This window comes from Lycium barbarum, chromosome 11 (assembly GCF_019175385.1).
Source record: "Lycium barbarum isolate Lr01 chromosome 11, ASM1917538v2, whole genome shotgun sequence".
In the NCBI taxonomy this organism is placed as follows: domain Eukaryota; kingdom Viridiplantae; phylum Streptophyta; class Magnoliopsida; order Solanales; family Solanaceae; genus Lycium; species Lycium barbarum.
Window position 1 is genome coordinate 19509651 of NC_083347.1, and position 15471 is coordinate 19525121.

Genomic DNA, 15471 nt, shown 5'->3' on the forward strand with positions numbered 1-15471 from the left:
ACCACCGTTGTCTTCCCCAGGAGCACTAACAACCTGTAATCATGTAAAGTGACGTGGTTTCAAATTTATTTTGACCCTAAGGCTTTTCATAGACGGTAAATCACTTTCATAACACTTTGCTCTTTTAATGTCGTGTTCCAATAATTTATAGGCCATCGTGTGGGTTCCATAAACCTCGTTTATATTTTACTTTAAAGTATAAATTGATTACGAATATTTACAGGGCTTTATAGAGTGTTGCGAATCATACTTACAACAAATGTCTATTTAATGGAATTCTACTTGTACATACATGTAATTAATATCTTATTTAAGAAATGTAACTCTCGGATGATTTTAATTTATATCCTATAAAAGAGACGTTCCTCACTTTGAGAGAAACAAACTTGAAAGAAATAAGAACTACCTTATTTCCATGTTTAATACTCTTTTTATTCCTCTTTATATTACTATTGTACTTTTACTTTTATTTCACAACTGTTCTGTTAAAAAGTGTGTACAAGCTTAATTAGATCACAAATTGATTAGAACATTAGGAGTAGTAAAGTTAGAACAGTAGGAGTAGTACAGTTCCTCTATTGCAAATTAACCATCCATAAAACTAGGCTGTCAGTTTAATAAGTTTCACTTTGGCTCTAATATGTTGAGTTAATTTGGTGTCTCTTTTGACTCTTTTAGAACTGGAGAATAATAAACTAAAGATTCTTATTAAGCGGACAAGACAAGAACCTCGTCTTATCCGTACTTCATCTTTCCTTTCTTCTTTTCCTTTCTTGGCTCATCATCTTCATTCATCGACTTCATCAATGGCGACCGGAGATGGCTTCTTGTCAACACGAGAAAAATAAAAATCTATTGATTGGGAGATGGGCGATGCCATATGGATACTAAAGAGGTGTGAACATTTCACTTCTTGTAATTAAAGCACTAAAACACACCATATAAAAGCTTGTTATGGACCACGACTACTAGATCCAACTTTCTAATTAGACTAGCAAACTATGCCCGTGCGATGCATGGGACACAACATGATTAATTTGGTTACTCAATTTAGTTAGTCTTTATGGTTTGTATATTTTGCAAAGTATATTGCGATTCTCCTTAGTGAGTCTCCATATTTTTTTTTTTCATTTCCTCTTATTTTTCTCCTTAATTTCTCAATTGTTGTTAAAATTTGTCTTATTTTGGTTATCTCCGCCTCCTTTTATATTTAGTAAGTTGACAATTCAAATATTCTACATGTCAAGTTTATAATCACAAGATTCAAAGGATATTTTATTATATTATACACATTTTTTATTTAGAACCACAAGATTCAAAAGTCTATCTTTATTTCTTAAACTCTGTGTCTGGTCAAACGTAGACACTTTAATTGAGATAGAGGGAGTATATGCCAAATGAACGAAATGAAAGGACAATTGAGACACTGCGGACACGTGGGGACTTAAAAAGTAAACACACATGAGGTAGTATTAATGTTAAACTTCTGAAATGTACACATGTTAGTCTCGGCTTAGAGTACAATTTCAGTTGCTTTTCGTACAACTTATTGTTGCTGTGTTCGTCCACTTGGGCGTTTATTGTTAAAATTTTTTTTTATCTTATTTTGGTTATGTCTGCTTCTTTTTATATTTAGTAAGTTGACAATTCAAATATCCTACATGTCAAGTTTATAATCATAAGATTCAAAGGATATTTTATTATATTATACACATTTTTAATTTAAAACCACAAGATTTGAAAGTCTATCTTTATTTCTTAAACTCCATGTCTAGTCAGACGTAGACACTTAAATTGAGACAGAGGAAGTATATGTCAAATGAAGGGAATGAAAGGACAATTGAGACACTGCGGACCCGTGGGGACTTAAAAAGTAAACACACAAGAGGTAGAATTAATGTTCAACTTCTGAAATATACACATGTTAGTAGTCCCTGCTTAGCGTACAATTTCAATTGCTTTTTGTACAACTTATTGTTGTTGTGTTCGTCCACCTTGGGCGTTTAATGTGGCCAAGTAATGTGGGACGAAGGAAATACTTCATTTATTAATTCTTAAAGAATGTGAAAAGTCAAGTAATGTGGCCAAGTAATATGGGACAGAGGGAGTACTTCATTTATTAATTCTTAAAGAACGTGAAAAGTACAAAGTAAACAAGTAAAAGTGCACAGAGAAAATAAATATGTGGAAGTGCATACATGTATACATGAGAAGAAAATAAATATTCAGCAAGAACGTAAAAAGTCAAAAGTCAACAAGTAAAAGTGTACGGAGAAAATAAATATGTGTCGGAGAATTAAAATTGAAGTGCATACGTGTAATAAATATTCAGTACTATGACATATATCCACGTGAGATTTATTAATTCTTAAAGAACGTGAAAAGTCAAAAGTGAACAAGTAAAAGTGCACGGAGGAAATAAATTTGTGTAGGAGAATTAAAATTGAACTACATACGTCTATACATGAGAAAAGAATAAATATTCAGCAAGAACGTGAAAAGTCAAAAGTGAATAAGTAAAAATACACGGAGAAATTAAATGTGTCGGAAAATTAAAATTGAAGTGCATATGTCTAGACATGAGAAGGGAATAAATATTAAGTACTATGACATATGTTCACGTGAGATAAAAAAAGTAGTTGGGTAAAGTGTACAAGTTATATAGCATTTGGTACAAGCATTCATTGCGTGTATAATTTGTAAAGCTTGTGGTACAAGCATTTGATGCGGTGTTAGTCCTCCTTAGCCACTTATATATAATAGAAAAAAATGCACGGAGAAAATAAATGTGTCGGAGAATTAAAATTGAAGTGAATATGTATATATATGAGAAGGGAATAAATATTAAGCACTATGACATATGTCCACGTGAGATAAAAAAGTAGTTGGGTAAAGTGTACAAGTTATATAGCATTTGGTACAAGCATTCATTGCGTGTATAATTTGTAAAGCTTGTGGTACAAGCATTTGATGTGGTGTTAGTCCTCCTTAGCCACTTATATATAGACTAGCAATACATGCTCGTGCAATGCACGGGCCGAACATGTCTATTCACTTTAATTAGCCAGTCTTTAAGGTTTGTATTTTGAAAATAACTTTTAAAAACATTTTAATTGTTATTATATATAGCAACATATATAAAATGTATTTTATGTACCATCACTTTAGTTATAATTAAAAAAGGGAGTTTAAAAATTAAAAACATATGATGGAATTAAAGCTTTAAGATGGAAAGAGTCAGACTTTTTTCTCATTGTCATGATAATAAAAGTTGTTTATCGATGTAAAAAAGAAAATTAGTAAGAATATGAGGGAAAAGTAATATTTTGATTCTAGAATTTTTCTTTTAAATTCTTTAATATCTTATATGTATACCGACAGGTTGATATCCATTTGAATTAACTAACTGTTCAGATCCAAACATAAGAACCATTGTTGTATATATTGAATTTTTAAAAGTAAAAATAATAAAATATTTTTATTAAATTAATTAAAAAATATATTATAATTTTTTATATTAACAATTATAGATAAAAAAAATTGTTACAAAGAAATCAAAATTAGAAAAATATATGTTATATTGTAAATCACCAAATTTTAATTCCGAAATAAAAATATAAAAGTAATACATTTTATAAATGTAAAGAAACAATAATCAGAGACTACAAAAGAGAGTAAAATAAGTAAAGTATTGACAAAGAAGGAAAACTAGGATAAAAGTCACTCCCTCCCTTCACTTTTACTTGTCCAAGTTAACATATCAAGAAAAAAAAAAATTTCTTCTTCTTATTTTATCCTTCACATTAATTACTCATTTTCAAATCATTTTCTGAGACTATTGAGACTATACACCAATAAATATGAAAATTATGATAAAATATATACTTTATTTATTAATTCTTAAAGAACGTGAAAAGTCAAAAGTGGACAAGTTATGTGTAGGAGAATTAATGAAGTGCATACGTGTATACATGAGAAGAGAATAAATACTCAGTGCTATGACATATGTCCAAGTGGGATAAAAAATAGTTGCTTAAAGTGTATAATTTGTATAACTTTTGGTACAAATTTTCATTGCTATTGTTCGTCCTCTCTTCACGTTTAAAGTATTGACAAAGAAGAAAAATAGGATAAAAGTCACTCCCTCCGTTTATTTTTACTTGTCCACGTTAACATATCAGGAGATAATTTTTTGTTCTTATTATTAATTTTACCCTTCACATTAATTACTCATTTTCAAATCATTTTCGAAGGCTATTGAGACTTTTCTAATATATATAAGTGTTACTTGTCACTTTCCCTTTTGCACGCCCCTTAAGAAATCATAAATAAAAGATGTATTTTACTATCTTACCCCTATCTCTCTCCAATAAATACATTCTAATCAAAATTGACTATTTTCAAAAACATTTATTACTAAGGGTAAGATGGAAAAGATTTAATTAATTTTATCTTGGTTTTGTAAATGAACAAGTAATTTGGACATATATTTTTAGTAATGTGGCCAAGTAAAATGGGATAGAGAGGATAAGATGGGAAAGATTTAATTAATTTTATCTTGATTTTGTAAATGAACAAGTAATTTGGACATATAGTTTTAGTAATGTTGAGTACTTCATTTATGAACAAGTAAAAGTGCATGGAGGAAATAAATATGTGTCGGAGAATTAAAATTGAAGTGCATATGTGTATACATGAGGAGAGAATAAATATTCAGCACTATGACATATGTCCACGTGGGATAAAAAAGTAGTTTAGTAATGTGGTCAAGTAATATGGGACGTAGGGAGTACTTCATTTATTAATTCTTAAAGAACTTGAAAGTCAACAAGTATAAGTGCACGGAAGAAATAAATGTGTCGGAGAATTAAATTTGAAGTGCATACGTGTATACATGAGAAAAGATAAATATTCAATACTATGACATATGTCCACGTGGGATAAAAAAGTAGTTGGTTAAACTGTACAATTTATATAGCTTGTGGTACAAATTTGTATTGTTGTGTTAGTCCTCTCTTCACACTTATATTTCATTTATTAATTCTTAAAAAACTTGGAAAGTCAAAAGTCAACAAGTATAAGTGCATGGAGGAAATAAATATGTCGGAGAATTAAATTTGAAGTGCATATGTGTATACATGAGAAGAGATAAATATTCAGTACTATGACATATGTTCACGTGAGATAAAAAAGTAGTTGGTTAAAATGTACAATTTATATAGCTTATGGTACAAATTTATATTGCTATGTTCGTCCACCCACCACACTTATATATCTTAGAAATAGATTAGATAGATGGGTATAATATGGTACAAATTTGTATTGTTGTGTTCGTCCTCTCTTCACACTCATATTTCATTTATTAATTCTTAAAAAACTTGGAAAGTTAAAAGTCAACAAGTATAAGTGCACTGGGGAAATAAATGTGTCAGAGAATTAAATTTGAAGTGTATACGTGTATACATGAAAAGAGATAAATATTCAGTACTATGACATATGTGCACGTGAGATAAAAAAAAGTAGTTTGTTAAAATGTACAATTTATATAACTTGTGGTACAAATTTCTATTGCTATGTTCGTCCACCCACCACACTTATATATATTAGAAATAGATGGGTAAAACATAGAATGCTCTATGTACAATTTGTATAATAGAATATAATAGAAATAGATGGGTACAACATGGAATGCTCTATGTACAATTTTTTAATGCTATGTTGGTCCTCCTTTGGCACTTATAAATAATAGAAACTAGCAAACTATGCTTGTGCGATTCACGAGGCCCAACATGATTAATTTGATTACACACTTTAGTTAGTTTTTATGATTTGTATATTGTGCAAATGATTGATACTGCGATTCTCCTTTATGAGTCTCTATTTTTTTTTTTTTGCTTTTCCTTTTATTTTCCCCCTTAATTTCTCAATTGTTGTTAAAATTTGTCTTATTTTGATTATTTTTGCATCTTTTTATATTTAGTAAGTTGACAATTTAAATATCCTACATGTCAAGCTTATAATCACAAGATTTAAAGGATATTTTATTATATTATACACATTTTTAATTTAGAACCACAAGATTCAAAAGTCTTATCTTATTTCTTAAACTCCATGTCCGGTCAAACATAGACACTTAAATTGAGACAGATGGAGTATATGTCAAATGAAGGAAATGAAAGGACAATTGAGACACTGTGGACACATGTGGACTTAAAATAAACACACAAGAGGTAGTATTAATGTTAAACTTCTGAAATGTACAGATGTTAGTCCCGGTTTAGAGTACAATTTCAGTTGCTTTTTGTACAACTTATTGTTGCTATGTTCGTCCACCTTGGGCGTTTGTTTTTAAATAAATAAAAAATTGTCTTATTTTGGTTATGTCCGTTTCTTTTTATATTTAGTAAGTTGACAATTCAAATATCCTACATGTCAAGTTTATAATCACAAGATTCGAAGGATATTTTATTATATTATACACATTTTTAATTTAGAACCACAAGATTCGAAAGTCTATCTTTATTTCTTAAACTCCGTGTCTAGTCAAACATAGACACTTATATTGAGACAGGGGGAGTATATGCCAAGTGAAGAAAATGAAAGGACAATTAAGACACTGCGGACTCGTGGGGACTTAAAAAGTAAACATACAAGAGGTAGCATTAATGTTCAACTTCTGATGTGTACACATATTAGTCCATGCTTAAAGTACAATTTCAGTTGCTTTTTGTACAACTTATTGTTACTGTGTTCGTCCACTTTGAGCGTTTATAGAAAATTTAACATATATTAGAAATAAAAAAAATTGTCTTATTTTGGTTATACCGGCCTCTTTTTATATTTAGTAAGTTGACAATTCAAATATCCTACCTGTCAAGTTTATAATCACAAGATTCAAAGGATATTTTATTATATTATTCACATTTTTAATTTAGAACAACATGATTTGAAAGTCTATCTTTATTTCTTAAACTCTATGTCTAGTTAAACGTAGGCACTTAAATTGAGACAGAGGGAGTATATGCCAAATAAAGGAAATAAAGGACAATTAAGACACTGCAGACGCGTGGGAATTTCAAAAAGTAAATACACAAGAGGTAGAATTAATGTTTAATTTCTAAATTCAGTTGCTTTTTGTACAACTTATTGTTGCTGTGTTTGTCCACCTTGGGTGTTTATTATACATAAGAAAAATATAGAATAGAAAAATAGAAATATATTTTTAGTAATGTGGCCAAGTAATATGGGACGAAGGAAGTACTTCATTTATTAATTCTTAAAGAACGTGAAAAGTCAAGTATGGTAATGTGGCCAAGTAATATGGGACGAAGAGAGTACTTCATTTATTAATTCTTAAAGCCAAGTAATAAGGGACGGAAGGAGTACTTCATTTATTAATTCTTTAAGAACGTGAAAGTCAAAAGTGAATAAATAAAAGTGCACGGAGGAAATAAATATGTGTCGGAGAATTAAAATTGAATCTTTTTGTACAAACGCGTGTCCATTCATCATTAATGAAATTGGCAAAATTTATAGTACAATCTAACTTGTCCTTCACGTACAACATGGAATGCTCTATGTACAATTTGTTAATGCTATGTTGGTCCTCCTTTAACACTTATATATAATACAAAAATATATATAAAATAGAAATATATATAATAGAATATAATAGAAATAGATGGGTACAACATGGTACAACATGGTACAACATGGAATGTTCTATGTATAATTTGTTAATGCTATGTTATAATATATAAAATAGAAATATATATATATATAATAGAATATAATAGAAATGGATGGGTACAACATGGAATGCTCTATGTACAATTTGTTAATGCTATGTTGGTTCTCAATTTGTTAATGCTATGTTATAATATATAAAATAGAAATATATATAATAGAATATAATAGAAATGGATGGGTACAACAAGGAATGCTCTATGTACAATTTGTTAATGCTATATTGGTCCTCCTTTGACATTTTTATATAATAGAAAAATTTCTTAATTTAGGTCCAATTTCTCCGAAAAGATATTTTCCGTACCCTACTCAATAAATTCACGTTTCTCTTTGTCAAAAAGTACGTTAGGACCTACTTTTAAATTTTAATGAAATTAATTAATATGTATATAATTTTAACATCGATACTTATGTGCCTTAATATTTAAACCAAATTAAGTGGCTCTATTGAACACCCACAAATTTGATGGAATGAGTATTTTAAGTGGAACTTCCTAGGCCTTGTTGAAGACAAAAACAGTAACATTTGAAGTTAATCTCGTCTAATACATATGCGGCCCCCTAAATTTATTTCTTTTTTCGATTTTGGCATCTTAACTAAGTGTTGTTCCTATTGAATCCCTGAACTTGTCCCAAGTATGTCTATCAAACCCCCTAAATCTAATTTTTATTAGAAGCAGAAATTAAATTAGGGAAATGAAGGTGGAGTAATATTTTAGACATGTGGTAAGCTATTCTTTAGGTCATGGATGTGTCGATTTCTGCTGGTTCTGCTCTTTCACTGCGAGCTTAATTAAGAGCTACTCTTTAGGGGATTTGATAGACATACTTAGGAGGAGTTCAGAAGTTAATAGGAACAACACTAAGTTGAGATGCAAAAATGAAAAAAAGGGACAAATTTAGGGGACCAAATATATATTAAGCCTAGACGTGTCATAAAGACGATGGCCCATTTGCCATGCCATTACACAATGGCAAAATTAATATTGGGTGGTGTCGGTAGTAGGGTTGGATCAGCGTTGACGGAGATTTTCGATCTAAAGAACTACCCATTTCGTCCCAATTTATGCAGACGTTTTTCAAATTTTAACAGTCACATAAGTTTTTCTTTGATAACATTTTTTCATATACCATTTAAATAGTTTGACGTTAATAGTACTTTTCATGTAGGTTCTAAATTAAATATGTAAATTTTATTTAAAAAAGTTTAAGAATTTCATGTCTGAATTCAAAATTAAAATTTATAAATTTGACTATCGAAATATGAATAGTGCCACATAAATTGAGAACAAGGGAGTAAAATACAGTAGAGATGGTCTATATACCTATGTAATCCTTTTGACTAATTCTATTGGTTCATTTATTGTTCCCGCCAGTTCCCCAACGGTTCCCCAACGTTCAAACGCGTCAAATAACCATGCATGCAGCTTTGCACATTACTGACATTAATTGCTTCAACTGAATAATAATATGCTAAACTTGTCAACTTGGCTGGTCCAGTAAGCCTATATAAATTCATAGACTGTGAGTGAGGAAGAGCAGTACAAGTAATCTGATATATCTGAGAACCTTTGTGATCATAGTCATGGGTTCTTCTTCTCATAAGTGGGTTGTAGGGTTACTTCTTTTCTTGTGCATTTTCTTGGAATTAAGTGCCATCACTTTTGGTGATGACAAGCTTGATGAGTCGAGGTGGGGTAATAATGGTTGCGGATATGGTAGGAGGGGTTGTGGTGGACGCGGTGGATATGGAGGACGCGGTGGACGTGGTGGATATGGAGGACGCGGTGGACGTGGTCCAAGGTTTGGTGGTGGTAGAGGTGCAGGAGGAGGGTTTGGAGGCGGAGCTGGTGGAGGAGGAGGTCTTGGTGGAGGAGCGGGTGGTGGAGGTGGACTAGGTGGAGGAGGAGGTCTTGGAGGAGGAGCAGGAGGTGGAGGTGGAAAAGGTGGTGGATCTGGCGGCGGCATTGGTGGTGGTGCAGGAGGAGGTGTTGGTGGAGGTGGTGGTTTTGGTGGTGGTGGAGGAGGAGGTGTTGGTGGAGGGTCAGGTCATGGTGGTGGATTTGGAGCTGGAGGAGGTGTAGGAGGTGGTGCAGGAGGAGGACTTGGTGGTGGAGCTGGTGGAGGTGGAGGAGGAGGTGGAGGTGGTGGTGGTGGGGGAGGTGTTGGAGGTGGTTCTGGACATGGTGGAGGATTTGGAGCCGGAGGTGGAGTAGGTGGTGGCGTCGGAGGAGGTGCTGCAGGAGGAGGTGGTGGTGGAGGAGGCGGCGGTGGTGGAGGAGGCGGTGGTCTTGGAGGAGGATCCGGCCATGGAGGTGGTTTCGGTGCTGGTGGAGGCGTAGGAGGAGGAGCTGGAGCTGGTGGAGGAGTAGGAGGAGGAGGTGGATTTGGTGGCGGTGGTGGAGGTGGAGTAGGAGGAGGATCGGGTCATGGTGGTGGTTTTGGTGCGGGTGGAGGATTAGGAGGAGGAAAAGGAATTGGAGGTGGACATGGTGGAGGAATTGGAATTGGAGTTGGAATTGGTATAGGAGTTGGTGTTGGAGCTGGAGCTGGAAAAGGTGTTGGTGTTGGGAGTGGATCCGGTGGTGGAGGCAATGGGAGATGATAAATATCGTAGCCTCATAGCTACACTTCGGCAGTACCAAGATGCATGTGTTATTTTAGTCGTTAAAGTTGTTAATTAAGCTAAGGCTACTAAACAAATGAGTTTGTATGTTTGGCTTTCATATGCATTGTATTTTCCTTAATTTCAAATGTATCATCCTCGATTAAGAAAAGCAAGAAACTATGAAGATTAAACTACTTATTTCAAATGTATCATCCAATTGATGGTTTATTCAAATAATCAACATGACTTCGTGTTGTCGATCCTATGGCGAGTGTTTCCTTTCTCTTCATCATTCCCTAAATGTAGCTTTTTCCCCCTCAATAAACTACGTACTTAATAGCTTTAGGTATATATGCTCAAGTTTATTCCTTCCATTCTTTGGAATTTGAAATGTAGCTAAATCCACTTTGCAATTAAGGCATGTTTTTTCAGGAGGAAGTTCCATTGGCCAGTCATTTTTTTTATTAAGGGAATTCAAATTATAAGTAAGTAAATTCGGAAAGAAACTTAAGGAATTTAACCTCCATTGTACATAAAAAATTTGACCTTGTATATATAATGTAATTTTCCGGCGAAAGAGGTTTGATCCCCTTGTGCCCCTAGCTCCGCCAGTTGGAAGATTATTATTGTTTATTAATGGTTAAGCTAGCTAGCAGTTTAGAGAATTTGTTAGAATTTCCTAAAAATTGAGCTGCTTCTTAAAAATTGAGTAGTGGATGGATCTCGCCTAGCAGTTAAGAGATTTTGGCAGAATTTATAAATGAAGCTGGAATAAATTATTTTGGTAGACATTCTTAAAATGTATAAATAAGAAGCACCGGCGAAGAGTTATCATTATAAACAGCATTTATTTATCATGTGCTAGCCTTTACATAGACCAATCAAATTGGACAACAAACCATATGCTACCAGTTTACTTTATTCTGATGGACTGTTGTCATTCTTAATTAGTCCCCCAATCAGTAATGTAAAATGGTAACATTACACTGAATAACAACATAATGAACAGCCAAATCAAAGTGAATAGTTTCAAAAGTTGCATATCCCCTAGCAAGCCTAAATTTTCCTGTACCACCAACCAGAGCCACTTCTCTTACTCTCTCAAACTGAGGACTAGCACCTTGTAATTCCAAAGTACTCCCTTTATATTCTTCATTGGTAAAGATAATTGATATTAGCACATGAGAAATTTTGCCATCCAATGCAGAAGTAACATATATGCCCTGTGCTCTAGCAATTTCTGCCGAGTTCTTATCAAAGGCTTCTGTTATTGGATCATCAGTAACAAACACTGAACCAAATTTAGCAGAACTTTGGGGACCATCTTCATGGCCTGTTATTTGTAGCAAAGTGGCATTTGGTCCACCGGACCAATCTTGAAAATAGAGTGTCATGTTTGTTTCTTTAATTTGGCCTAGTTCAGCCTTTGAGGTTATGAAAATTGTTAGAAGCAAAATGAGGGATAGCTTGATTGAATTTGATGCCATGGGGATCTCGGGTTTGTTACTCTTGATTCTTTGGGTTTTCTGTGCTTTGATTTTTGGTGAAATTGATAGGTATTTATGCATTTGGGGGGGGGGGGGGGGGGGGGTGTTTATGTTTCAAGAACAAGAAATTTGAAGTATTTTATATTCTATTTTTTTTTTTTTTGGTAACTAACGATCTTTATTAATTACCAGAATAAATATTACAAATTTAGCTCAGCTATCACAGCCAGCTAAGGTCTAAAGTCAACAAAACTACACTTAAGTAATTTTATGTTCTATTTGTTTCAATTTACGCAAAGCTATTTTCTTTTAGCAAAAAGTATGACCCTTTTCAATATTTGAAAATAAGATACCACAACTTAAATATTTCATTTTACACTTAATGAAAAACATTTATAGGCACACAAATATTATGCTATGTTTAAACTATAAGTTTCAAAACTCTTATAGTCTGCACAAATTATGTGGTGACATGTTCAAGACTAAAATTTTCAAATATGTTCACATAAATTGAAACGGACCGAGTATTTTATTCCCAACTTTGACGAGGTTGTGAGAGTAGATGATCATAAGACTGAAACTTCTAACTTAAAGATTATGTGTTAACATCGATCTCACTGATAATAACTAAGAAAGCAAGTGACAATATAGAAGGGTACGTTGGCTAGATATGATGCGCATTTTCCTTTTTTACACAGTTTCTTGTAGCAAGCCAAAAGACCTATATAGCTTCGATACTCTCTTTTGTTTTTAAGTGGCAAATCCTTTTTCTTGGTAAATAAGCAATTTTATTACCAAGTGAAAGTTTTAAGTACAAAGAGAAACTAAACAGCAGGAATGGACATAGCCCCATAACCAGTGTTTAACACCTACCACACCTCTAACACCTACAGCTATCTTGTAGCACCTACTTTAGCAGCCTAGTTCACTTCCTTCAGGGAAGTACAGGATACGAATTTAATTGCTCTAGTGCTTTGCCCAGTCTTGGTCTCATGGTTCCCCTGCAGAACACTTCTTGTATAATCACTTAAGTCACCTGAGCACTACTCCTATGCTTGGCTTGAAATATACGGTTGTTCCTTTCCTGCCAAATTGTGTATACAGCACATGCCAAAGTTATTCTAAACAGTTCAGACTTTCCACTGTTCCCTTTTGCATTTTGCACAGCCCACTCCACTTCACCTTGCCAGTTCTGAGCCATCCTAGCAATCCCCTGCCATCTTAGTAATGCATTCCACATAGCAGCTGAGTAATCGCACAGGAAAAATAGGTGATCATGGCATTCATTTACTACATCACACAGAGGGCATATCACTGAATCTGTGATTCCCCATTGGGAAATCCTCTCTCTTGTAAGCAGCCTTCCCCAGATAGCCATTTGAAGGATAAAGATCCACTTGGGGCATCCATAATTGTTACAGATGAGTTTTCTCTAGTTGACTTTAGTAAAATTTCCTCTAAGCTTCACATACAACTGCTTGATAGAGAACCATTGTAATTGTTGGAGTGTAGCATCATCATAACCAGCAGCAACCAGATTCTTCCGAGCTTGCAGTATTTTCTGAACAACCCATGATGCATTAGAAAACTTAGCTGTCCAAATGTTATCAGACTTAATGTAGTAAGCATTCACCCACTTGATCCACAACCTATCCTTTTTTTTGCTAACATTCCATAAGAGCTTGCAACTAGCAGCTCTGTTCCAGGTTTGAATGTCAAGGAGATTCAGGCCACCAGCAACTCTTGGATGACACAGTGTTTCCCATGCCAATAAGGATTTCTTGGACACTGAAGTAGAACCAGTCCAGAGAAATCTTCTGCACACAGTTTCCACAGTTTTAATAAGTCTTTTGGGGAGGATGAATATCTGGGACCAAAACACTTGGATAGAAAACAAAACACTCTTTATCAGCTGAACTCTCCCAGAGTATGACAAGAATTTAGAAGTCCAGGATGTCACTCTGCTCATCATCTTTTCCAACAGGGGTTGGTATTGGTTGATAGACAGCCTCTTTGAACTCAGAGGAACCCCTAGATATCTGAAGGGCAACTCTCCTTTGACAAACCCAAGGGATTCCACTATAGCCAGTTGGTCAGCATCAGGTACCCCCCCAAAATAAATAGAGCTCTTCTCAACATTTGCCTGGAGACCTGACACGAGAGAAAATTCTTGGAAACAATATCTTCAATTTTTCACACTTAGGATGGAAGTTGAAATCAGGGATCCTGCCTAGTTTCTTAAGGTTCCTAGAGAAATACTCCATAGCAATTACAAATAGGAAAGGTGACATAGGATCACCTTGCCGTAGTCCTTTCTTTGCTGGGAAGGGAGGAGTGGGGTACCCATTTATATTAACAGAATAGGAAACAGTGGTCACACATGTCATGATCCACTTTACAAATTTAACAGGGAAATTTAGACAACCAAGTACTTGTTCCAGGAATTGCCATTCCACAGAATCGTAAGCTTTCCTCATGTCAATTTTAACCATACACCTTGGTGATATACTCCTCCTCCCATACCCTTTGATCAACTCATGGCTTAAGATAATGTTATCTGTAATGACCCTCCCAGGCACAAAAGCAGACTGGCTACTGTCAATAATATAGTCCATCACCTTTTGTAGCCTCTTTGTAAGAATTTTAGAAATTATCTTGTATAGAATATTGCAATAGGATATAGGCCTAAAATCAGTGACTCTAGAGGGATTCTTCACCTTGGGAATCAAGATGACACTAGTACAGTTTATGGCTTTGTAGAGTTCACCTGTTTCAAAAAAAGCAAGCACAGCTTGAGTCACAGCTTCACCAATTGTAGGCCATGTCTTCTTGTAGAATAGTGCATTCAGCCCATCACTACCCGGGGCTTTTGAGTCTTCTATGTCTTTCAGAGCTTCCCACACATCCTTTGCCTGAACCTCTTCTATCAATTCAAGCTGCTGCATCCTGTTTAAAACAGGTCCATCTCTCATTATTTGGGGGTCCAGGGCAGGGAGGTATTCATTGGATGACCCAAGTAAATTGTTATACAAACCTAAGATCTCATTTTGTACATCCAGTTTATCATGTATGGTATTACCTGCACCATCCACCAAATTGTTAATATGGTTTTGTGATCTTCTATTCCTCATGCAAGCAAAGAAGAAGGAATTGTTTGAATCCCCCAGCTTGAGCCATTTAACTCTAGATTTCTGTTGTAGGATGCTTTCCTCAATTAAGGACCACTTCTCAAGTTGAGCCAGTATTTCTTTCTCAGTTACCCTATCCTCTGTTTGTGGATCATCCCTTCTCATAGTTGGTATATCATTCAGCTGCTCTCTGAAATTGTTCACTCTATCTGATACACTATTAAACTCTTTCAAATTGAGTTGTTTCAACTCTTGCTTCACCTCCTTCAATCCTTGCCATACACTACTCATACTCCAGCCCTGTCTAGGGGTCCTCCAGGCTGATGTTATCACCTCCTGGAACTTGGGATGATCAGCTAGGCAATTTAGAAATTTAAACGGCCTAGGCCCCTTTTGCATATTTTCCTCCAAGTGCATGATTAGAGGGGTATGATCAGAACAACCAGGGTTTAGGGCATGGACCTCAAATTGTGTCATTTATATCATCCACTCAGCATTTACA

The 15471-nt window shown here is 34.4% G+C and overlaps 2 protein-coding genes across 2 annotated transcripts; one reads left to right on the forward strand and one right to left on the reverse strand.

Annotated features, from left to right (window-relative positions):
- Positions 1-9331: 9331 nt before the first annotated feature.
- LOC132619520 (glycine-rich cell wall structural protein 1-like) lies at positions 9332-10351 on the forward strand. Its single transcript, XM_060334404.1, has one exon. The coding sequence runs from the start codon at positions 9332-9334 to the stop codon at positions 10349-10351; it is 1020 nt and encodes a 339-aa protein (XP_060190387.1).
- Positions 10352-11178: 827 nt separating this feature from the next.
- On the reverse strand, positions 11179-11938 carry LOC132619307 (dirigent protein 22-like). The gene has a single exon (XM_060334248.1). It carries the CDS (start codon positions 11920-11922, stop codon positions 11314-11316), a length of 609 nt encoding a protein of 202 aa, XP_060190231.1. The 5' UTR covers positions 11923-11938; the 3' UTR covers positions 11179-11313.
- Between the last annotated feature and the right edge of the window lie 3533 nt (positions 11939-15471).